The sequence below is a fragment of the Vicia villosa genome, linkage group LG1 (genome assembly GCF_029867415.1).
Source record: "Vicia villosa cultivar HV-30 ecotype Madison, WI linkage group LG1, Vvil1.0, whole genome shotgun sequence".
Lineage (NCBI taxonomy): Eukaryota > Viridiplantae > Streptophyta > Magnoliopsida > Fabales > Fabaceae > Vicia > Vicia villosa.
In genome coordinates this window covers 75,683,959-75,708,992 of record NC_081180.1, presented here as the reverse complement: position 1 = coordinate 75,708,992, position 25,034 = coordinate 75,683,959, and the positions used below count along the sequence as shown (strand labels likewise).

At 31.0% G+C, this 25,034-nt stretch overlaps 2 protein-coding genes across 3 annotated transcripts; one reads left to right on the top strand and one right to left on the bottom strand.

Moving 5' to 3' along the window:
* The first annotated feature begins 9,769 nt into the window (after positions 1–9,769).
* Positions 9,770–11,140, top strand: LOC131609864 (uncharacterized). 2 transcript variants are annotated; one of them, XM_058881687.1, is made up of 3 exons: positions 9,770–10,024; positions 10,122–10,203; positions 10,715–11,140. In XM_058881687.1, exons 1-3 carry the CDS (start codon positions 9,905–9,907, stop codon positions 10,867–10,869), a joined length of 357 nt encoding a protein of 118 aa, XP_058737670.1. In that variant the 5' UTR covers positions 9,770–9,904; the 3' UTR covers positions 10,870–11,140. The 2 variants fall into 2 exon arrangements, with proteins under 2 accessions (XP_058737670.1, XP_058737665.1); XM_058881682.1 differs by having other exon boundaries at positions 9,771–10,024; positions 10,712–11,140.
* A 3,809-nt stretch (positions 11,141–14,949) lies between these two features.
* On the bottom strand, positions 14,950–17,732 carry LOC131646218 (uncharacterized). The gene is made up of 4 exons (XM_058916332.1): positions 17,619–17,732; positions 15,984–17,513; positions 15,731–15,848; positions 14,950–15,605 (listed from the first exon to the last, which is right to left on the bottom strand). The coding sequence occupies exons 1-4, from the start codon at positions 17,730–17,732 to the stop codon at positions 14,950–14,952; spliced, it is 2,418 nt and encodes an 805-aa protein (XP_058772315.1).
* Between the last annotated feature and the right edge of the window lie 7,302 nt (positions 17,733–25,034).

Genomic DNA, 25,034 nt, shown 5'->3' with positions numbered 1-25,034 from the left:
TTGAATCATTCAACCGGAGATCTAGATACTAGATGTTGGAATTAAACTCAAACCTTTGAGTAATTCCTTATCGCTACACAATGACAATGAAGGAAACAAGAAAGAAATTTTAGAAAGAAAAGGGCTAGGGTTTACAAAAATTTAAAGGAAGAAGATGATGATTTTTTGAAGAGTTTCTTTCTGTCCACAAACTGTGGAAAACATGATGCAACTACAAATTATATGAATACTCAACTTATTACAAAATAGGGGTTACTCCATCTATTTCTAGTTTTGGGTTTGCTTTCTCCCTAAATCAAAACCCAAAACATAAATGCCCAAAATACCTATTTTAGACCCAAGTCGAAATACTGTGTGAAGTTAATTGCTTCGACAGTTCGACAACTACATACTACTCGATAGGCTAAGCTTTTCGACACAAGGAATTAAAATTTAACGATATTCGATCTGCTGGACAAATTAATCCGATTTGAGGATCAGTTCTGGCATCAAATAGTTTCAACTCTCTCGATCACACTCACAGGAGGATGGAACGATAAACCTTAATTTTTTAGACAGAGTATTATTATCTAAAACATGAATGAAATCTAATATCAAGAATCGATAATTCAATATTCCTAAATCAATCACCTAACAAATAATTATTGGAATTAAAATTTATTTACCGGTAGAAATTTATAATCTAATTTCATTTCATAATTGACGAGAAGATAAAAACATTGTACACAAAGATAATTAAATAATAATTGACGTTCAAATTTATAAAGTTGGACTTATAAATACATAGTTCAAATCAATTCAAAAAGGTTCATGAGGGAGTTATCTACTCATTAAAATTAATAAATAAAATAAATAAAAACAGAGAACTTATGTCACACATAAGATTGCACGAAAGAGATGATCAACATCGTCTATTATATATATATATATATATATATATATATATATATATATATATATATATATATATATATATATATATATATATATATATATATATATATATATATATATATATATATATATATATATATATATATATATATATATATATATATATATATATATATATATATATATATATATATATATATATATATATATATATATATAAAGAAACAATTCCTGCTCTTCCTATTTTATCATTTCTATTCAAAATATTTACACTTAATAAAAGACTAATGGGTAATTCACAAATGTACTAATTAATTTATCATATCAAGCATTCTAGCAATTTGGTTGAAGGGGAGAGTGTCAAGAGGAAGAGAGGGAGTTGTTTGGTTGGCTACAATTTGGTGCATATGAAAGGCAAGAAATGACAAAATTTTCAACAATGAGGAAGAAGATGTGAAAGACATTGTAATCAAAATTAAGATATTTTTTTGATGGTGGCTTCAAATTGGAGTGAACCGTTTGAATTGTAAATTTTATGAGTAGTGTAAATATTCTCTGGACTTCGATCCTTTTTGTTGTTTTCCTTGTTGTATTTGAGATTGAGTACCCCTAGTACTCATTATGGAATACAATGTTGCTTATCAAAAAAAAAAAAAAATTCTAGCAATTCTATTATTTATATATAAAAAAAACAATTGCATAACCTTTCTATTTTATCCTTTCTATTTAAAATATTCACACTATATAAAAGACTAATGGGTAATTCACAAATGTACCAATTAATTCATCATACCAAACATTCTAAAACTTTATCTTTTCTCCTCTTTTGCATTGCAATCATTTTCAAATCTCTCTTACATTTTTTTCTCACTTTCATTTTAATTTTATTTATTTATTTTTAATCACTAAAAATACTAATAATTTGTTTTTTATTTTAATAAAATTAAAAAAATTATTTATCTCACGGGTCACTATCAACATAATATCTATTTTATTTTAATCAATCATTGCCTTAATTTGAGAGACAAAATCCTTATTTTTAAATATTAATTTTTTAAAAATGTTTTATTAAGTAAATCATTTTAAATTTTGCATTTGTATCTAAATACATTTTATATCGCATCAAATAATTTTTTATCTCATGGGTCATTATCCGCACAATATCTATTTTATTTTAATCAACAACTACCATTATTTGAAATAAAAAATTTATTTTGAAATGTTAAATTTTCATTTTTTTCTCCATCTCACAAGTCATTTTATATATGATTATTTTAATATAATTGAGGATATATAATTATTATTCATTTATAATTAAATCACTCATTTCAAATTTACATGTGTTTAAACACATTTAATATAATATCAAATAAATTTATCCGTGCGAAAGCACAAATATTTTACTAGTTTGAAATTTGAATCACTAAATTAGGCCTTTGAATGTTATGTAAATGAAAACTAGGATTCTCAAAAGTATATCACTTGATTCACATCAAAGTATTAACGTCTAGTTTTTTTGCTGGATTTTAGATGTCAGCTAAATATATTAGCCGTAAACATTCATCTATTATTTTATATAAAAACACCATTATAAAATTTAATAAAATTTTATCTATTTTATTTCTTCAAAGCCCCTCTCCCAAATTCTTCACTTGTTAAAATTCGTAAACGGTGATAGGATAATATATCTATATATTTAACTTCTAATTATATATATATATATATATATATATATATATATATATATATATATATATATATATATATATATATATATATATATATATATATATATATATATATATATATATATATATATATATATAACCTTAATAATTTTCAGGCCCGATCTTATGCAGGATCAGCAGGTTTAACAGCACAGCTCCAAATTTTGGAGAATCCCTAAATTTTCAAAATTTTAATCTTTTTTACATTATTATCAAATAAACATTAAAAAATATTATAAAAATTTTAATAAATTATAAAAATTCTATGATGAAAATCTAATATATTAAAAAATGGGTTAAATATACAAACAATCTTGTAATGTTTGCGAGTTTTGCTTTTAGTCCTTGGTAAAGTTTTATTTTTTTTTAAAAAACTCCTCGTAATTTTCAGATACCCCTCTGCCTGCCACATTGCACGCAAGATTCTATTTAATCGCATATGTGGCAGTTCACGTGATATTTGTTTATTTTTTTCATTAATTTTTTATTATTTATTTGTTTTTTAAAATATTTTTTTACTTTTTTAATTAATTTTTTTTTTAATTTTCTTAAATTATTTTTATTTATCAATTTTTTATATTTTCTTAAATTATTTTTATTAATAAATTAATTATTAAAATTTTGCTTTAAAAGCAACATTATATTAATAAATTAATTATTAAAATGTTGCTTTAAAAACATAAGCCCAATATCACTTACAAAACAGTCCAATAACTCAAATTTTAAATTAGGTGAGTAAAAGAGTACTATATACACTTTCATTTCTCTTTTCAATTTCAATGTGGGACTTGTTTTCCTGCAAGTGCTATAACTATCCATCTACTCATGCAGCAACTGTCATGGATGGATTGCATAGTAATATCTCCTTTTCTCTTATCCTTGTAAGCACATGAAGATGATTCATTTCTCGTTAAAAGCATTTTGCTAATGCGGTTGCCAGAGTTCTACTACTAATTTCCAAGTCACATTTTGAAGGCCTTGCACAAATCCTCAGCTTTTGTTTATCATTGAGGTGTGGAACTTTAGCATCCATGTCTTAAAGAACTTTTCAAATGCCTTTACTGTTTTGCTTCGAAGAAATGGTAGCTTTTGTTTATCATTGAAGTATGGTACTTTAACATCTTGGTTTGAATGCACAAAGATGATAAACATGATGAAATTTTAGTCGCTAATTATGTCATTGTCATCAATCTTTTTCGTGACTGATTTTCTGAATTTCAATTTTTTCGACATTGACAGAGAAACAATACAAACCTCTTCTTTCATCAATTAACATCACTCCATAAATTCTCTTATGGTAGAATCACAAGCTCATTGTAGTGGAAGCAGATGGAAACTACGTGAACCCACCGTCTACGACATTGACATCAACTCCACAGCCACCAAAAATCTCACACCAGATAGAAAACTTGCAATGGTTTAATGTTAATCCATATGAAAATTGCAATTCTTGTTTCCCGAATGTTAATCCATTTAGAATACTTTATGAAGTTTTAATGCTTGCTTCCTGAAACTTTTGTTTGCTATCCTTTTCATGCATTATGAAAGAATGGTTTTGTGTGTTTAATTTTACATGCAGTTAAGCATATGCATTACTTTATTCACGGTCCAGCTTGTTTTTCATGGAGTACTTACATAAGAACAAGCTCTGTTAGTGTTGTTTCATTGTGGGTCTGCTATGTTGGTGTTTGAGTGTTTTAATGTGAAATTTTGAGTCCCACATCGAAAATGTTACAACACCTGAAGGTGTTTATATACATCTTTTACTCTCTATGTTCAAAAGTCTTAGTTAGTGGGCTTCTTGAATATATGAAGGGTTTTAAACCCTTTAAGACATTTTTTAATAATTATTGAAAAAATATAAATAATTAAAGTTAATAAAATATAAAACATAATTTAAAATTTTAAAAAAAGATTTAATTTAAAAAGTCCATGTGGATTTAAAAAATAAAAATAAATGCCACGCTGTCAACAAAAAAATTCATGTTGGAAAAGTCTATAAATTGCAAGGGGTTTTTTAAAAAAAAACTTTATTAGGGGCTAAAATCAAATACCCTAAATATTACAGGGGGTTGTATATTTAACCCTTAAAAAAATGAGATTAATCAAAATTATAATAATTATATTTAAAAAAATAGATCTTTTTTAAAATTAGAAGGGTGCCTCCGATTTGATTGGACCGGCCTTGATAATTCTCAATAATTAATCCATAATATTCCTTTCTATATTGACTACTTATTTACAATAAACTCTAATAATATCCTTTATATATTTACATAGTCTAATATCTAACACCCAAATTCTATCCGATAAATTATTCCATAATTATAACGAAAAAGCAGAGTTATTAAAAAACTTTATCAACAATTAATATGTAACGCCTAATTTATTCTACTCAATTAACTTAGTCCTGGTCTACCATTTATTTATTCTCTATTCACTAATTATTTGTTTATTTTATGTCACTGGTATGTTGCTAATTTATTACTCTACTGCTTCACAAAATTATTATGCTAAATACTAACTTGCTGTTATCAAATTGCTCTATTAAACATCACCAGAATTATATTCTACTGTTACCAATTATCATTTGCTATTTCTACTTATTCACTTAATTGATCTTAAGCTCTTAAATTAATCTAACAGATACTTATTAAAGTTAATTATAAGGCTCAGTACATATTACTAATTAATTAAGTAAACAATAGTGTATAGAAACAGTAGGGACACCCGTCCTTAAGAAATTTTCCTTCTTCTCCTCAGAGTCAATTTTTTATTATGATATCAGTTTTCAATCTCATAAAATTATTATCACATCCTCACTAACAACACAGATTATTTTCCAATCACAAAACATCATCGATTATAATTTCTATTCAATTAAACAATCACATTTTTTCCAGGAAAGATTCATTCACTCGATTATCAACCAACACAGTTAATCAATATATCCACCAAATCACAAACCAACACCATTAATCAATATTCTACACACAATTACAGTGCATATATAATTTTTCAGAAAATCACAAAATAACAAACACCAAATAATACCAAATACAACGATAAAATTATAACTCAACCCCACATACATTCCATCATATCCCCGTTTATAGAGCAAGAATCTCACCCTTACCTTGGATTGGAGATTGCTCTATAATTCTACCGATCGAAGCCTTCTAGCCTTAACTTCCAACCCTTGCCTCTTTTAATCAGAATCAAAAGCTGAAAATTTTCCCAAATATGCAGCTACAATGCGATGATGATATCTCACAACTCAGACCTTATTTTGAAGATCCCAACGGTCAAAAGTTAGATATAGGTGTTGCGAACCTACCCTCAAAATTTGACCGCGATCCAACGATTAATGAATCGGGGATCTTCGATTTAGTGAGGCTGCTGCAAGAAAAACGTGAATGAGTTTCTCTCCTATTTTCTCTCTTCTCTGCAACTTCTCGTGACCAATTCCCCAAGACTTTTTCCCTTCTAATTAACCTAATTTTTATCTTAACCTAATTTCATTAAATCTATTGGGCCTAACATTCACACTCCACCTTTTACTACCACCATCACTTAATTAAGTCCATATAATAAATCTAATATTTCTTCAATACTATTTCTACAACTTAATCAATTAATTAATCGACTAATTAATCATAACAACACATGTCAACAATTATCAACACTCCATAAATTCAACAATTAAATTCAAAATAATTTGAAAGTATTTAATTAAATATCGGGTGTTACATAATACACCCTCGTAGTCGAAACAAGAGGTGGACGAATGTTGAGACTAACCTTAAAGTCGTCAAAAAGTTGTAGCGAAAGACCATTCGTGAAAATATTGACAACTTGATAGCGAGAAGAAACGTATAATACGCGCACCTAACCGAGAGCAACTTGTTTTTGCACAAAATGTATATCCATTCTGATGTGTTTGTTGCGTTAATGTTGGACTGGATTGTCAGACAAGTATGCGGCGTTGAGATTATCACAATAGACTAATGAAATATGGCACACCATTTAGGCCATTCGGAAGCATATGTCTTAAATTCTCTACACCTGAACAATTTTCTTATATGTAATAATTTCAAGACAATTTCTTTTTTCATTCTTGTCCACTTGAGAAACAATTAAAATTACCTTTTTCTAATTCTTTATCTTATATTGTAATGCCTTTTGATATTATCCATAGGGATGTTTGGACATCACTTGTTCTTAGTTCAGAAGGACACCATTATTATGCATTATTTTTAGACGATTTCACGAATTTCTATGGAGTTTTCCATTACAAAATAAGTCTCAAGTTCATTCTATGTTTCTCCAATTTTACGCTTTTAATCATTTTGTGGGACGATCCTAATGGTGGTCTCGTTGAAGCGGACGAGGTAGTCCCTCAACGATTTTAATGGACCTTGGCGTAAGTTAAACATACTGGTAGTGAACATCTTCTTGTGGCGGCTGGCAACGAATTGGTATACTAACTTATTTACCAATTCTTGGTAAATGTTAATGGAGGCATGAAATAAACCCATATACCATCGAAGGGCGCCTTCTCTAAAAGTGCTAGATAGTAGCTTACATTTTAGAGAGTCAAGAGCTCCTATCATGACCTTCTGCGTATAGATGGAGGAAAAGTGTTTATATGGATCATAGTGTCCATCAAACTTAGATAAGAAAAGAGGGTTAAAACCTTTAGAGACAGGCTCCCCGCATATCTCGTTTGAGAGTGGTTAGGGGTCCAACAATTCCATTTCCTCCAGGATGTTGGGGTCTTGTTGGTGCTGTCTGATGCTTTAGATGACACATCTTCCAACATTAATTTATGATGGCATAATTCGTCCATGGTGACACGCGTCTCCGCCAGGGCGTCGGCATCACCGCAACCGCTAGTGCCTTCTAGCGTTGGGGTGAAGCTCTCCTATTAATCATAGTTGAAGGTGGCTAAATGTATGAGTAAAGAGTAACAGTAGGAAGGATGATGTTGATAAAAGAAGTTGCGGTCCCATGTTAGTTTTATCGGAGCTCCACGATGGACGCCACTGTACTGGTCAAAAAGTACAAGTGTGCATGTTCCCCCTAAAGGGACAGCGAGACTCAGATGTCTTAATAGATTTATAACACATTTTGGTAGTGAGGACTTGCCCACATCGGTGACAAGCTCTGTGCAGTGGGATATTGAGGGAGATTATGAGACATGCTTACGTGAGGTGAGAGGCTCTGCTGATGACCGTTGATGCTTGGGAGCAAGCATGTAACCACTGGTGATAGTGTACTTTAGATGACAGTTAGCGCAGTGCTCATTGAGATGTAGAGAATGAGTATTACTTGAGCCTTGTCCTCTCATTGAGAGGAGATATATTTTATAGAGGACGCTTGGACCTAGGGTTTGAATCACCATTAATGGCGTCAACTGATCCCCCCTTCTACAAAGGGATTACTGACTATCTATATTTTAGGAGTTAATGATGACTCGTTTCTTCTTGACCTACACGTCAAAGTTTCCTCTGAACGGATGTCCGATCATCGCTCAGGCGACACACTTCTTGGGTGAAGGCGCTTGATTTAAGGTATCCACAAATATAACATATTATATATATATATATATATATATATATATATATATATATATATATATATATATATATATATATATATATATTATTAAAAATAAATCATGGTTAATTTTTTACTTATTTTAATATAAATATTTGTTTGTTTTCTAATTTAACAATAAAATCTTTGAAAAATTTTAAATATGGTTGAGAACTTAAAATAACATATTTTATAATTAGTTAATTTTATTTTAAGAAATGAAGGTAATAGATACGGTATAGATATGAGTGCTTAGATATCTGTAAAATTCAAATATAAATACAAAGATTAATGTGCACACAAGCATAAATTTAAATATAAGATTTTTTTTAAAAATCGTAAATATGAGATATTATATTACTATATTCATATCATGTCATTTGTGATCTCTATCTTCAAAGAGTTTTTGAAATTTTAAGGAAAAAAAAATATGTTGAAATTATTACAACTTATTTGTTTCAGTTCTACTTATGGTATGGTTGATAAAAATAGTGGTTGACTGATAAGTTAACTGATAAGTTAGTTGAAGTGTTTGATAAAATTAGTGGTTCAATTAAGATATAAATTTAAAATGACATAAAAGATATTTAATATATAATTATTTCATTTTAAATTAAAATAAATTATAAAGAATAAAAGTGATTTTTTTTTAAAAAATTAAGATAAAAAAAAGGAAGAAAATGATAAGCTATAGGTTAAAACATTATTTATAAGCAAAATAAACTATAAATTTATGATGAAAAGACCGTTACCAAATACGTCTAAATTATTATTTGAGCTTATAAACCGTACGTTATAAATTATATTTTCAGAAATCTGACTTACCGAACATATACTCTTAGCTTATAAGATTTTAAGTAGTTCTAAGATTATACTAAATTTTTAATGTGTTGTGATTTAGACCTATAATTTATACATATTAATGAGGGAAATTCTCAACTCACCTTTTTGTTAATTTTAAGGAGTTTTCAAAATTTTCAATTTTAACCTGCAAATGATTTTTGTAAATATCTATACTACTAAAGTGATTGTTATGATATCTCATTTTCATGTTTTGACAATATTAGCGATGAATTTTTTTTCTTAATGCTTTAACATAGTTGTTTTTAAGTTAGAATGAAATACAAAACAACTTAATATGATCCATAAACATGTTAAAAATAAAAAACAGTATGAACAGGAGTGTGTGTTTGGTATTCATACATAGAAAAAGCATTGTATTTCGCCGTGGTGAAGTTGAAAACTGACTTTTGAAGGTAGAATACTTAGAATTTCAATAAATGCATACTGTCAGTGAAATGGACCACTACTAGATAGAGCCAATTCTTTGACTTTAGTTACATACACACCCCATGACTTACACTAGTGGATGAATCAATGGATCCAATGCTATTAGTATTAATTTTCTAGATAACAATAATACTAATAATTACTACTGTGTTGAATTACTCACTTTGAATCATTCTTGTGAAGAAAAAAACAATCAAACACTGTGTCACTATGTGGGGCCATCTTAACATACTCATCATAAAACAAAAAAGCCATTTTCACTTTTATTGCAATTCTCATTTTTCTGCCAACCCCACCAGGCACCAACAAGTGATGAAATTGTTCTATCAACTCAAGATGAGACTCAACTTGCAAACTCAGTAAAAAAAAAGAACATAGAAATTTCTTCAAGAAGTATGGCTTTTAAAGACTGTTCTAAAAGAAGGGAGGTTCAGAAATCAGCAGCTGGTATAAAAGTCTCAAAGAGTTTTCCTCTTTCTAGTCTTGCATCTTTGGAGTCTTTGTCCTTGCCACTGGTATGTGTAGCTTTGAATTGAACCTTTTAGTACTTTGTTTTGAGTTTTGAAGTTTTGAAGTGAGTATAGATTTTCAAATTATGAACTGTGAGAACAGGTGCAAGAGGTTGTTCTTTCTGCGGATATGAAATGTGAGAACTGCCAGAAGAGAGTTTCTGATATTATTACAAAAATGAATGGTAAGCTTGTTTGTTAAAATTCCTTCATGTAAAGTTATCATTTGATTTTGTTGAAATATTGTATGGCTAAATGTTTTGAACATTACTGTGAAATTGTTGATTGGTTTTAATGAATGTTCTATAGGAAAAATCCTTTAGTTAAATCCAATTTCATTTCCTCTATTTGCTTTGTTTGCAAGAAGAGGTTAAAGAAGAGAGGGGGAAAAGAGCAGTGGTCCTTAGTGTTTTTGTTTTTGTTGCCACTTTATTATATAATGACTTTTGCATGTGTTTTTGGCTGCAAGTCAGAGGAATATTATAGGGCCAAGTGCTAGTACATATAGAACTTGTTTGGATTAATGGAATAGGTTGGAATAGAGTTGGAAGTAGTAGAACAGAATGAAGTGTCATAGAATTGTGGTTGAGTAATCAATTATTGATGAGTCAAGTTAGACACTGTGATGGTGTTGATGTTACTATTTCTTTTGTAAGCTTCTAATACAATGCTCTCCTATCTTTGATTTTTCAGCAGAAACTGAGTCCATAGTGGTGAATGTATTGGAAAAGAAAGTGATACTTACTTTTAGAATATCATCAACTAGACATGTTGGTAAAGTTATCTCACACAAAGTAGTTACACCTAAAGTTGCCATTATCAAACGGATATTCCGGTCATCCAATGGTTAGAAAGGAAGCACATGTGCATAAGATTCTATAGATTGAGTTGATAATGTACAGCACATAGTTTTTGGAGTATTCATGATTGAATTTGTTTTGTGATTGCTTGCTCAACATGGATAGTCACAAATAGAGATGAAGGGATTTTATTGAATTTTTGTGTTTGAATAAATTCTTAGTTTATAGAGATGAGAAACACATTTAACTCATTTCAACATAATGCAATATTTGGTAGCTTTTCTTACACTTTGAGAATAAGAATTAATATGATGCTTCAATTGTTTAGTGATGCTTTAGGTAAAAGCAATGCAAATCTTAGGCATCAAGGGATGCTTACCCAAGCAATGATCCTCTGCTCTGCTCTCATGTGAGTGTAAATGAAGTTGAAGCATAACAGTATTAGAGTATTCTAAACATAAAGATCTGAACCACCATTTGAGTCACTTTTATCAGACTTGTGCTGTTGTGCAACAACTAATCCTCTTGGAATTTTAGAAGATGCCAAGAAGTCAAGACTTGTCAGCTATACCCTAATTAGAAGAGCCAAAATTGGTTGGACACTCTAACTAGGACTGTCTCAATTTTTAAAAGGTTCCGGAAAGATCAGTCATGGTTGAACAATGACAAAATAATTAGAGGGTTTATTTAATCTCATTTTAATAGTGAAAAATATTTATGAGTTCTTATTTAATTACGATTTAATCGTAAAAGTTTTGAGACCCAGAGTTCCGTCTTACACAACCTCAAAAACGGTTTAACTCTACCAAATAAAACTATTTTTATTTGGAATGATCAAGAATAAATGTTTATGAATTTTTCCCTATAACCAAATTTCTTGACAAAAAGGGAGATATTACCAACTTTGAGCAGCAAAAATAGAAATTTTTTTTTAGGGTTAATACCTATTTTCCCCCCTGCCATATGAGGTGTATTTGAAAAACCCCCTACGAAAAAAAAAGTTGCAAGAATTTCCCTAACATTTCAAAATTCTCTCATTTTTTACCTTCATCATATCTAGTCAGCAAAAAAGCTGATGTGGCATGTATTTTTTTTATTTTTTATTTTTTCTAATGACGTGGATGCCCAGGTGGCTTTTAATTTTATTTATTTGTTAATTTTAATGCCACATGTATTTTATATTATTTTTGGTTAATATAAGGTAAATATAAGTAAACATGTTAAAATATGTTGGAGGTGGGAGTTGAACCCACTCCCTTTCCCATCAATAAGCAGCGCCTGGCCACTAGGCTGAAAGATACTAGTTGTTATGTCTTTGCATTTAATTATTCTTATAGTATCTAACTAATTATTTGCATTTAATTAATAATTATATACAACTAATTATATTAATTTAATTTATATTTTCTAATTAATATTAGTTTAATTTAATTAAATGTTTATGTTTAATTTAATTTATTTTATTTAATATTATTTTACTATTAATGTTATATTTAAGTCAATTAATTTAATTTAAACAATTTATATTAATTTAAACAATAACGTTATATTTTTTTATAATTATTACTATTTTAGTTTATATTTTACTGTTACTATTTTTTTAATATTAATTAATAACGTTAATTGTAAATTAAATTAAATATAAATATTAACATAAATTGTTTAAATTAAATTAATTATAAATTGTAAATTAAACTAAATATAAATATTAGTATAAAAATTAAATTTAATTAAAATTAATATTAATTAAAAAATATAAACTAAATTAAATTAGTATAAACAAATATTAATTAATAATGTTAACAGTATAATATAAACTAAAATAGTATTAATTATAAAATATAAATTAAATTAAATTAAATTAATATAAACTAATATTAGTTAAAATTAATTAATTTAGTTTATATTTTATAAACTAATATTAGTTAAAATTAATTATTTAATAACGTTAACATTAACTAATAAATATTAACTAATAACTAATAATTATTAACTAAATTAATTAGAGAATATAAACTAAATTAAATTTGTATAAACAAATATTAATTAATAATGTTAACAGTATAATATAAATTAAAATAGTATTAATTATAAAATATAAATATAAATTAAATTAAATTAATATAAACTAATATTAGTTAAAATTAATTAATTTAGTTTATATATTTATAAACTAATATTAGTTAAAATTAATTATTTAATAACGTTAACATTAACTAATAAATATTAACTAATAACTAATAATTATTAACTAAATTAATTAGAGAATATAAACTAAATTAAATTTGTATAAACAAATATTAATTAATAATGTTAACAGTATAATATAAATTAAAATAGTATTAATTATAAAATATAAATATAAATTAAATTAAATTAATATAAACTAATATTAGTTAAAATCAATTAATTTAGTTTATATTTTATAAACTAATATTAGTTAAAATTAATTATTTAATAACGTTAACATTAACTAATAAATATTAACTAATAACTAATAATTATTAACTAATAATATTAATATTTTATAATAATGAAAATAGTAATTAAACTAAGAGTAATAATGAAACGTAAACAGTATCTATTATATACTTTTTAAGGGGACCAAAAGACGTAAATCCAGCCATGGTGCAGTTGTAAGGTGGTTTAGTTGGATCCTATGGTACATGGGTTCAACACCCCATGGGACCAAGTTTTTAAACTTTGAGATTTAACATTTTAAGAACTAAACAATATAATATTAATATAAATGCCACATGGAATTAAATTAAATAAAAAAATAATAATAATGCCACATAAGCCAGTCATGCAATTAAAATAATAATAATAAATTAAAAAAAAGTCGCCACGTCAGATTTTTTGATGATGTGGCTGGCTAAAGGTTCAAGTTGAAACTTTTAAAATTTGTTAAGGTAATAATTGCAACTTTTTTTTTCGCAGGGGGGTTTTTCAAATACATCCCATATGGCAGGGGTGAAAATAGGTATTAACCCTTTTTTTTATGATGCATGGAAAAAATTCAAATTACTTTTAAAGAAATGCCTCGACATAATCTAGATAATATGATTCATTCAAATGCATGTGATTGCACAAGGCTTGAGTGCTCAAACTCGTATGCCTTTAAATGCTTTGGTTTGAGGCACAATAAGAAGCAAATTTAAAGACGAAGCGAACGAGTTAATTGAAAATATTTCCAATAATATAGAGCGCTCAATGACGGGTTTTATAAAGAATCGAAACGTGTTATTACATTTTATTGTCATATTTTTATAGGCAACATGTTAAATAATATGTCTTAAATTAGTGTGAGACACCATGTCTCTGTTTGACTCGGGTGCGCGTGCTCTATTTACTTGAATATCGCCTCGACACTTTATTTAACTTGTTTCCTTTTTAGTTAATCATAAATGTGATTAAAAGCGCATTATTTGAAAATTCCTTTCAATTTGAATTGTTTGGTAAAGATTCTAGAATATCTTAAATCTTTCTAAAAAAAATTAATTAGATTTGATTTTGTAAATATTCAAATTTGGCGTTTAATGAAGACGATTGGAATTGTGTTTTTTATATTCAACTGATTTTTGTCAAAAATCTTATTGGGCTTTTCCGTTGAATTATGGTTTCTATTTAAGGAGATGATTCTCTTTGTTTGAAGACTCTCCTCTTGAAACTTTTAGAGCGTCGTATTCTCTTTTCATTGAGTCTTTGTTTTTGCTTGTAATACTCTATTCTTAAGTGTTTTTCTTAATTGAGAAAGATAGAGTATTTGGTTTGTAATTAAGATTTATCATGCCACGTATAATAGTTATCTTGCAAACACTTGAGAGAGTGTTTTAGAGAAAGTGATGGGTCTTAGATTCAGGGGAGTTTGTGTCAAAATTTAGGAGAGTCTTAGGAAAAGGACACTGGACTTGGAGAGTTCAGATGATACCGTCTGATTAGTGAATTTTATTTCATTAGATCAATGCCCTCCAAGCGTATGTGATGTTGCACAAAACCAGGTTAACAATTATATGTGTTATTTATAATTGTATTATTATTTTTTCGCCTTTTGTATATCGAATTGTCTTACACGTTATCAAACATTATGTGTGACAGCTTGTCATTGATCGAACAAAAATCCAGTTGGCATCAGAGGAGGTACCATGTTCTGATTAGGTGAATCAGAGGAATAAAAGATCTCTTGTTGATAATGGCTGTCAAGATCCAAGAGCATGTTTTTGGAATGCACACTGTCTGAACATCTACACCCTTTAAGTAGTACACATGTACCCACTTAACCCAAAGATTGTCCAGCTTCATACATAAATTCCATAAGCACTTTAGTAGAGTTATAGAGTTCCACACCTCCAGATTTATAATATTCAGTCCTCCTTGATGGATAGGGCTACAAGTTTTCTTCCAAGCCAAAGGACTCTTTCTGCTCACTTCAGATTTACTTGTCCCAACAAACGACCTACAAAGAGCATCAATTTTATGGATAACAAACTTTAGCAAAGGAAAACAATGCATCCAGTATTGTGCAATGGCAGTGGTTATGGTATTCCCTAACTGGATTCTACCAGCTCTACTAAGCAGTTTGGCAGTCCAATGCCTAATACGACTGGTAATTCTATCCACCATAGGTAGATAATGATTCAAATTCAACTTCTTACACAACAAAGGGACTCCCAAGTATCTTAAGGGCAACTGACCTACAGCAAAACCTGTCAAGTTCTGGACTGCAGCAACATCATTCTTCATTCCTCCACAAAACATTTTGCACTTGCTTTGATTCACAGTCAAACCTGTTGATTCAGAAAACTATTAAAAGCTCTCAATATCATCTCCACAGATTTAATATCCCCTATAATGAACAGAAGGACATCATCAACAAATGATAAGTGAGTGATGGCCAGCTTTTTGCATTTACTATGATGATTAAAGTTTGGATTCTTTTGCATCTTTGCCATAGTTATATTCATGTATTCCATCAAAATCACAAACAGTAAAGGGGAAATACGGTCCCCTTGCCTTATACCCCTCCTAACCTGCAAAATATCAGAATAATCACCATTGATATCAAATCTATAGCTAACAGTAGTTACCACTTTCATGATCCTTCTAATAAATTTGCTAGGCAGCCCAATCTCTTGCAAGATACACTCGAGGGAATTCTAATCTACCATATCATAGGCCTTCTGTATGTCTATCTGCATCATGCACCTGGGGGTCCCGCCCTTTCTAGCATAACCTTTCATTAACTCAAAAGCTAAAAGAATGTGATTATGGATAACTTGGCATGGCACAAAAGTTGTCTGACTCTGGTGGATAACATCTTGTAAAACCTTACCCAGTCTATTAGTCATCCCCTTGGAAAAAATTTTGTAGAATGTAGTACAACCTATTATAGGCATGTACTCCTTCACAATCTTGGCTTGTACATTCTTAAGGATGAGGGTAACTATTGTGCCATTGAAAGCCCTGAACAGATTACCTTTTTTAAAGAAGTCCTGAGCTGTAGCCATCACATCATCTTTGATAATTTGGCAACTGGACTTAAAATTTTTGGCTCCATAGCCATCAATACCATAAGCTTTCAAGTCTCCTATGCCCTTTAAAGCATTATAAATTTCCTCTTCAGTCACCTTGGCAATACGAGTATCCCCTTGAGACTTAGTAACTTGCTTTCCATTTCTCATGGCTTCAATGTCCACATGTTTAAGGGTAGATGGAGTTGTCCCCATAATGTTCTTGTAATAGGTCATCACCTCATTATGAATATCTTCTTTTTCAGTCAAAACAGTCCCATCACATTGGTGCAGAACCTGCATACTCTTGTTTTGATATTTAGTTTTTATTGAAGCATAAAAATAAGCATTATTTCCATCATGCATCCTCAGCCAATCAATCTTAGCTCTCTGCTTCAGCATATTCTCTTCTAACTCATTCCATTTTATAACACTATCAGTACACTCTTTAACTTTGTCCACAGCCTCAGCATCCATTCTATTTTTAGTAAGATTAGTCTGAGATATCTCTAGCTCCTTTCTGGCTTTTTCCAACTCTTGAGTAACATTGGACATTGATCTACTGAATTTAGTAAGCTCAGGTTTAAGTCTTTGAAGTTTACTCCAAAGGACAAGCATAGGCTCCCCATGTAGAGGCTTATTCCAACTATGTCTAACCACTTCCTCATATTCTGTCATATCAGCCATGCAGTTATAGTATTTTAACCTTCTATTGCCTTTATGAACCTTCCCATCCACACACAAAAGGGCATGGTCAGACACACTAGGTGGGAGAATTTTCAGGACTTTATCCATGCTGCCATTGAACCAATCAACATTTCCAAGCACCCTATCAATTCTTGAGTAGATGATACTTGTAACATGTTTATTACTCCAGGTATTGTAATTTCCAACACTGTCCATCTCACTCAATCCAGATTTTAGCATCATTTCCTGCATACCTTTGTACTCTGCTTCAACAACCATCCTACCTCCAATTCTACCTTGAGCCCTAACCGCATTGTTGAAATCACACATAGCACACCAAGGACCTCTAATAGATTGGTGCAGATTGACAATATCCTTCCATAAGGCCTTTCTATTATCAAGCTGATTGTGAGCAGAGATTGCAGTTAACCAATACTTTAAACTACCCAACTTATCATAGACACCATAATGAACATGCTGATCAGAACTTAGGACAAACTGCAAATCAACTTTACTATTGTCCCAAGTAATCTAGATTCTGTCATTGGCATGATGCTGGTAATCATCTATAAAATTGTTATAGAGGTTGAGCTGACCTCTAACCTGGCTAGCTTTCTCTTGCTTTACTCTTATTTCAACCAAAATCACAATTTCAAGTTTCAACTTATATAGACGGGGGATGAATTTATGCATGTTATTTGACTTATTTCGGCCCATTGTTTACAAGTGATTAAGGCTTTGAACATAAAGAGTGTTGTAAGCTTTCAAACAATTGTGTATAGATGGATCAAGGATAATATAACATGGAAGGAGTCTTATAGCAAAAATAATGTAACTATAAGTGTTTTTAAGTTTGTCTTTGGCCAGTTTTCTGATTTCAAGATGAGTTTTAAAGTGTTTTATGTGTGCTTAGTTGTGGTTTAATTGGGATTGTGTTTTATACTTGTCTTGTTAGTTCTTGTTGAAAATTTTGTTCTTGTTGAATATTTGCCATAACTTTCCTATTTGCAAATTATTTAGAACTTCTTCTAACTTAGAACTATTTAGAACTTTGAGTAACTTGTTCTTGCTGAAATTTATTAAGATTTTTAACTTAAAACTAAGAATACAAGATCATAAATATTTTTAACTAGTAAATTATGAACATAAAATCTCTGCACAATTGAAATATTCTAAATAGTTTTAAGATATGGCAAATGATTATGCTCTTAGTTCTTGCTCTTTAAGTTCAATTAATACTAACAAAAATAACTCATCTTCTTCTACAATGCTCTCTTAATCTTTCTCTAATAGTTTATACTTGTTTTCTTAGTTCTTGCTGAAAGTATTGTTTTTGCTTAATATTTGCCATAACTTTCCTATTTGCAAATTATTTAGAACTTCTTCTAATTCAGAACTATTTAGAAATTCCAGTAACTTGCATGTAGGTGGGTACTAGTAGGTACGCATGTGGAACAAACAAGTCTTTAACATGATATGTTAATCTCAGTATGAAAAGGCGATTATGAGAATTGAGCATTGTAATAAATTTGCACAATCTGAATGATATTATGCTATTAATGATTGAAAAATGAAATTATGATGTGACTAATAAAGTGAAGATAATGTGATGAATAATTGTATGCAAGTTGTTTTTGAAATTTATTTTTGAAGTGTTTTTTATATACTTGTTGTGTATGAATTGGATTGTATGTTATGAATTGGGATTGTTTAATTGAGACTACTTGATTAGTAGTGTGTGAATTAGGATTGTTAATTGTTGATTAATTGATTGGTAGTTGTTGATAATGGCTCCTTCATTATTTTATCAAGACGCCAACATAATCAAAATATACCAGTTAATGAAGTTGGTTCAGCTACAACAACTGCAATTATTGCACCTGAATTAGTTAATACACAATCTGCAAAGAAGAGGAAATCTAGTGCAAGTGGTTTTAGGCAATCAATTTCTTGTTGGGAACACTTTACTATATCACCTGATGACTAAGTCTATATTTGGAAAATGTTTAAATCACGGTAGAAAGCCACGGTAGCACAAAAGCTACTCCTACCTACTACTAAAAATATCAGTGAATTGGCTAGTAAACATGCGAAACCGGCAATTTACTTAGTTTTCAAACATAGGCTTAGTTGACGCACCCACTACAACTTGCCAAAACTGCCAAAAAAATATTTGTGTCACCCTAGGACTCAGAGCACCACCAACTTGAACCATCATATTAAAAAATATCCTAAGATGCCCCTTGTTATGTCAACTAACCCCATACAAACTGTTATAACATACCCAATTATAGATGGTAAATTGGTTCAAGTTAGCTCTAGATTTGACAAGAAGGCTTATAGAAGTGCTTTGTCAGTTTTGTAGTTATAGACGAGCAAACATTTGATGCAATAAATGGTGAAGGGTTTAAATTTTATTCTAAAGTAATGTGCAGCCCCAATTCACCATCCCATCTAGTCGCACATTAGCTAGGGACTATTTTCTGCTACATTTAGATGAAAAACAAAAATTAAAGGCATTTTTTAAGTAGACTGCAATAGGGTAGCACTTACTATTTATTGTTGGACTTCTATACAAAATCTCAACTACTTGACCCTTACGGTCCACTTTGTGGTTAATGAATGGAAGTGTGAAAAAAGAGTTATAAGTTTCGCCGTAATTCCAAATCACAAGGGTGACACTGTAGGTAGGAAGATTGAAAAAGTGATAAGGGATTCGGGAATTAGGAATGTATCAACCATAATAAGTATTGATAATGATATTACAAATGATGTTGGTGTGACATATTTGAAGAAAAAATAGCAAATATGAATGAGTTAATAAGGGATGGAGAATGTTTTCATATGAAGTATTCTGCTCACATTTTGAACTTGGTGGTAAATAAGGGTTTGAAAGATAAGCGTTTATCTGTAACTAGTGTTAGGGATGTTGTTTGATTTGTGAAGTCCTCACCTCATAATGCAAACAAGTTTAAATAATGCACTAAATTTGCTGGAATAACTTACAAAAAAATTAGTATGTCTCGATGTTTCAAATTGTTTAAACATGGCATATTTAATGCTAGAGGTTATAGAGAGGTTTCAACTCACTTTTGAAAAGCTCGGGAATGAAAATCCGAGCTATATGGAGTTTGGAAAAGTTAATCCCCCTAGTAGTGATGATTGGGACATTTCTAGGGTTTTTTTTAAAGCTTTTCTAAAGTTATTCTATGAAGAAACTAAGATTTTTTTCACCTCTCAACACGTGAGTGTGCATACTTGTTTTCACAAAGTGTCTACCTTTTATCATGAGTTAAAGCAAGCTACTATGAACTTAAATGGTGCTTTGCAAATCTGGGTGGGGCGGTGATGGAAAAGTATACTAGATATTGAGGGAGTGCTGATAAGATGAACAAGATGATATATTTTAGTATTATTATTGATCCAAGATACAAGTTGAGTTATATTGATGGACTTTTAAGGAAATGTATGGAGTTGGATCAAATTTTGGTAGTGAGTTGGTGAAATCCATTAAAGAGAGTTTACATAAGTTGTATAGTTGGTATAAGCAAGCTTATCACCAAAAACATAATTCCAGAAAACCTCTTGGTAGTGGTGGAAACAATGTCTCTGATGATGAAACAACCCCAGTTATTGTCCATTCTTCACTTATGGAAAGAGTCAATGCTTTTGAGCAACATTTAGAGGAACAAGATTTGTTTGATCAACAATTTGAGCTTTAGGGTTATAATTCTAGTAAGTGTGTTGATGAGGATCTTAACTTTGACATTCTTGTGTGGTGGAAACACAATTCATTTGAATATCCTATTTTTTTCTACAATGACTAAAGATATTTAAGCCACACCAGTGTCTACTATTGCTTTCAAAAGTGCTTTTAGCACAGGAAGGAGAGTCATAGAAACCTATAGGAGCTCACTGATTGCTGAAATGGCAGTTGCTTTAATTTGCATCCAGAATTGGTTAAGGCCTTCTTTTACCTATTTCCAAGACATAAACCTCATGGAAGATTTTAAGCTTTCAGAAGATATTGTAACAGGTAAATTACTACTTTATTTTGAATAAATAAGATGTTGTATTGTTGTATAGTTATATCTTTCTAAAAAAATTATTTCATTATTTTTAGAGTTTCAACAAATATCTTCAGCAGCAAGAGGATGATCGGGTGTCTCATCATCACAGTCTCTGCCAAATCTTTTGGTTGTGCTTGAAATGGATGTATGTATATCATTATTTACTTATTACTTTATTATTTTTTAATAATTAATGTATGTTTTTTTTGGAGTCATATATGACTTATATATACCACTGCTCCATGGCCGGATGAAGAATATATATTTATATTTTGTCCCTTGGATTTTAAAGAAACTAGCTAGGCTACTACGTAACAGCATTTGTTGAGTTTTGCTTCAATTGTGTCCTTGCTAACAGAAAAAGATAGGTTAGTATAACTTATTACATTCTTGGAGATTAAGTTAAATTATTTTGTCCAATAGATAATGTTGCAATTGTATGTTCTTTGTGAGAATTGGATCGAACTCTAGTGGGTCGAATAGTAGGTTCTGGTTCGACAAGATTTATGCATGAGGTCAAAGCTTGTTTGCATGTTGTTGACGAAGTAGTGCATGTTGTATTCGAAGGTGTTCTAACTCGTATTAGTCGAAATGCTAGGCTTGTTAGTATTTAGAATTGGGCCTGTTTGTTATGTCCAATTGTTTAAGTTAGCTTGTACCCTAAGTTGGCTTGTAATGGGTGTTTGTGTAAAAACTCATTAGTTTCGTATGTTAGGTTTATTATAAATAGTATACTAGTCTCTCATCATTGCATCCTGTAAATCCTAATGTAGGGTGAAAGGGTTATTTGTTATTTTTGTAACACTTGTAATATTGATTAAAGAGAAAGTAAAGAATACCAGTTATAACCAATTCCTTGTTGTTCTTCTTGCTTTTCTATTGTGTTCCCTATTATACTGTATTCGCTTCCTTTTCACAACAAATTGGTGTGGTGAGCATGGAGAAGACGCCTTCAACAAAGTATGAGATTGAAAAGTTCACCAGAGTGAGCGATTTCGGTTTGTGGCGCATGAAGATGAAAGCCCTACTGGTCCAACAGAGTTGTTTGGAAGCGTTGAAGGGAGCGACGGCTATGGACGTTGCGTTAATAGAAAGAGAAAAGACGGCCATGATAGAGAAAGTCGAAATCGCAATTTTTTTAGCCTTGGTGATAAGTTTCTTCGACAGGTGTCAAAGGAGACAATGATGTCAGCGTTGTGGGTGAAACTTGAAAGTTTGTACATGACCAAATTGCTGGTAAATCGACTCTACCTGAAGCAAGTTTTGTATTTATTCAATATGATTGAAGATAAAGTGTTGTCTAAGAAATTGGATATGTTCAACAAGAAGATTCTTGATCTTGAAAATATTGATATGAAGATCGATGATAAAGATCAAGCGTTGTTACTGTTGTGTGCTTTGCCTCGATCACATGCTCACTTCAAAGAAACTCTCTTATATGGAAGGGAGTCCCTGACCTTTGAAGAAGTTCAATCATCCATGTATCCTAAGACATTGAGCGAATGAAAGGAGCATAAACCTTTGACTGTTGGTGAAGGTTTGGCCGTTAAGGGAAAATTCTTGCGAAAGGATGGTAAGTTCGACAAGAAGAAAGGCAAAAGTCAGAAGAAGTCTTACAGTGGCAAAGCATCTGGTATTAGATGCTATTATTGTAAGAAGGGGGGTCACACAATAAAGGCTTGTCCTGAATGCCTGAAAGATCGTGGAGGTAAGGATAATGGCAATACATCCATTGTTCAAGATGATTTCGAATCATCTGATTTTCTTGTGGTTTCAAGCAGTGACTCGAGTAAGGAGTGGATTATGGATTTAGACTGCACTTGGCACATGACTCCAAACAAAGACTTGTTTGAGGAATTATGTGATTAATATGGTAGATTTGTATTGATGGGAAACAACAAAGCTTGCAAGATTGTAGGTGTTAAATCTGTGAGATTCAAGCTCCGTGATGAGTCAATAAGGTTGTTGACTGAAGTTAGGTATGTTCCTGATTTGAAGAGAAATTTGATTTCTCTTGGTGAATTCGACAAGAAAGGATATGTTTTCCAAGAAGAGAAAAGTATCCTAAAATTCATGAAGGGGTCGAAGTAAGTCTTGAGAGGCGTGAAGAAACAAGGCTTGTATACCCTGGAGGTTGAAGTTACAAGGGGTCGACAAATGTTACATCCACGAAACCTTTGTCGAAAATATATATTTGGCACATGAGATTTGGCCATGATAGTGAAAGGGGTCTGGTCAAAATGGGAAAACAAAATCTGCTTGGTGGAGACAAAGTCAAAAAGCTGAAGTTTTGTGAACCATGTGAACTCAAAAATCTTGCAGAATGAAGTTCAACAAAGGCAAACAAATAACACATGGATCCCTTGATTACATCCATGTTGATCTTTGGGGGTCTGCAAGGTGTCCATCACATTCAGGAACGGGGTATTTTTTATCCATAGTAGATGATTATTCCAAAGAATTATGGGTATTCATCCAGAAGACTAAAGATTAAACTTTTGAGAATTTCAAAATTTGGAAGACTCTGGTCGAAAACCAAACTGACAGAAAGGTCAAGAGGTTGAGAATCGATAATGGCCTTGAATATTGCAATGAGGCGTTTGACAGTTTTTGTGCTGCCTCTGGTATTGTAAGGCACAAAACTACTGCAAGTACTCCATAATAAAATGGTTTGGCTGAAAGTTTTAAGCAAACTATTTTGGAGAGAGTCAGATGCATCTTGACTAGTTCTGGGTTAAAGGAGTTGTTTTGGGCTGAGGATGTTTCGACAGCAACATATCTGATAAACAAATGTCCTTCGATTGTGTTAGATATGAAGACACATGAAGAAGTTTGGTCGGGACATCCACCAGATCTCGACAAACTGGGAGTATTTGGCTGCGTAGCCTATGCTCACATTAGGAGAGACAAGGTCAAACCCAGAGCTTTGAAATGCATGTTCATGGGATACCCTGAAGGAATCAAAGCTTATAGCTATGGTGCATAAAGCCAGGTCATAAGAGGAATATCATCAGTCAAGATGTAGTTTTCAATGAAGCTGAAATGGCTTTTAAGAAAACTGATGATGTTGGTCGAAGTGCAAAATATTTGACGAAGAGCTGGAACATGTAGAGATTCTTGTTGAGGTGGAGAATCTTGATGCTTAATTGCATATCCCAGATGAAGTCGAAGAAGAAGTAGAAGATGCTGTGGAAGTTGAGGAAATTGTCGATGACTACCTATTATTAAGAGATAGGTCGAGAAAAGTCATCAAGCCACCTCAGAGACTTGGGTATGCAGATCTTATAGCTTGTGCCTTAATCTGTGCAAGTGAGGTTCTAGACGAAGAACCTAAAGACTATAAAGAAGCTATGAGAAGTCGAAATAAAACCGAATGGCTGAAGGCCATGAATGATGAGATAAATATCTTTATGATAATCACACTTGGGAACTGATCAAGAAACCTGTTGGGGCAAGGTTAGTCAGCTGTAAATGAATTTTCAAAGTTAAGGAAGGAATCGAAGGAGTGGCGTCAAAAATATACAAGACAAGGTTAGTCGCAAGGGGTTTCACTCAGAAAGAAGGTGTCGAATTCAATGACGTGTTTTCTCCAATTGTGAAGCATAGGTCCATTTGAATGTTGCTTTCCATGGTGGCATATTTCGATCTTGAACTGGAACAGATGGATGTGAAGACTACGTCCATGTATGGTGATCTAGATAAAATGATCCTCATGATGAGGCAACCTGAAGGGTATGTCGAAAAAGGGAAGGAAGATTATGTGTGCAAGCTAAATAAATCTCTATATGGACTGAAATAATCTCCTCGACTGTGGAATAAGAGATTTGATAAGTTTATGACACACATAAGTTTTGTTAGAAGCCAGTTCGACCATTGTGTTTACTTCTGATTTTGACCTGGTAATTCATTTGTTATGTTGTTGCTTTATGTGGATGATATTCTCATAGCA

What these genes read in the sequence shown, in the direction of transcription:
- LOC131609864 (XM_058881682.1), top strand. Translation starts at nt 9,905, where the DNA reads ATGGCTTTTAAAGACTGTTCTAAAAGAAGGGAGGTTCAGAAATCAGCA. An exon ending in AGTCTTTGTCCTTGCCACTG is followed by an intron (nt 10,025 to 10,121) that starts GTATGTGTAGCT and finishes CTGTGAGAACAG; the next exon opens with GTGCAAGAGGTTGTTCTTTC. An exon ending in TATTATTACAAAAATGAATG is followed by an intron (nt 10,204 to 10,711) that starts GTAAGCTTGTTT and finishes TTGATTTTTCAG; the next exon opens with CAGAAACTGAGTCCATAGTG.
- LOC131646218 (XM_058916332.1), bottom strand. Translation starts at nt 17,732, where the DNA reads ATGGGCCGAAATAAGTCAAATAACATGCATAAATTCATCCCCCGTCTA. An exon ending in AGCAAGAGAAAGCTAGCCAG is followed by an intron (nt 17,514 to 17,618) that starts GTTAGAGGTCAG and finishes GTTGATTTGCAG; the next exon opens with TTTGTCCTAAGTTCTGATCA. An exon ending in TACAGAAGGCCTATGATATG is followed by an intron (nt 15,849 to 15,983) that starts GTAGATTAGAAT and finishes GATATTTTGCAG; the next exon opens with GTTAGGAGGGGTATAAGGCA.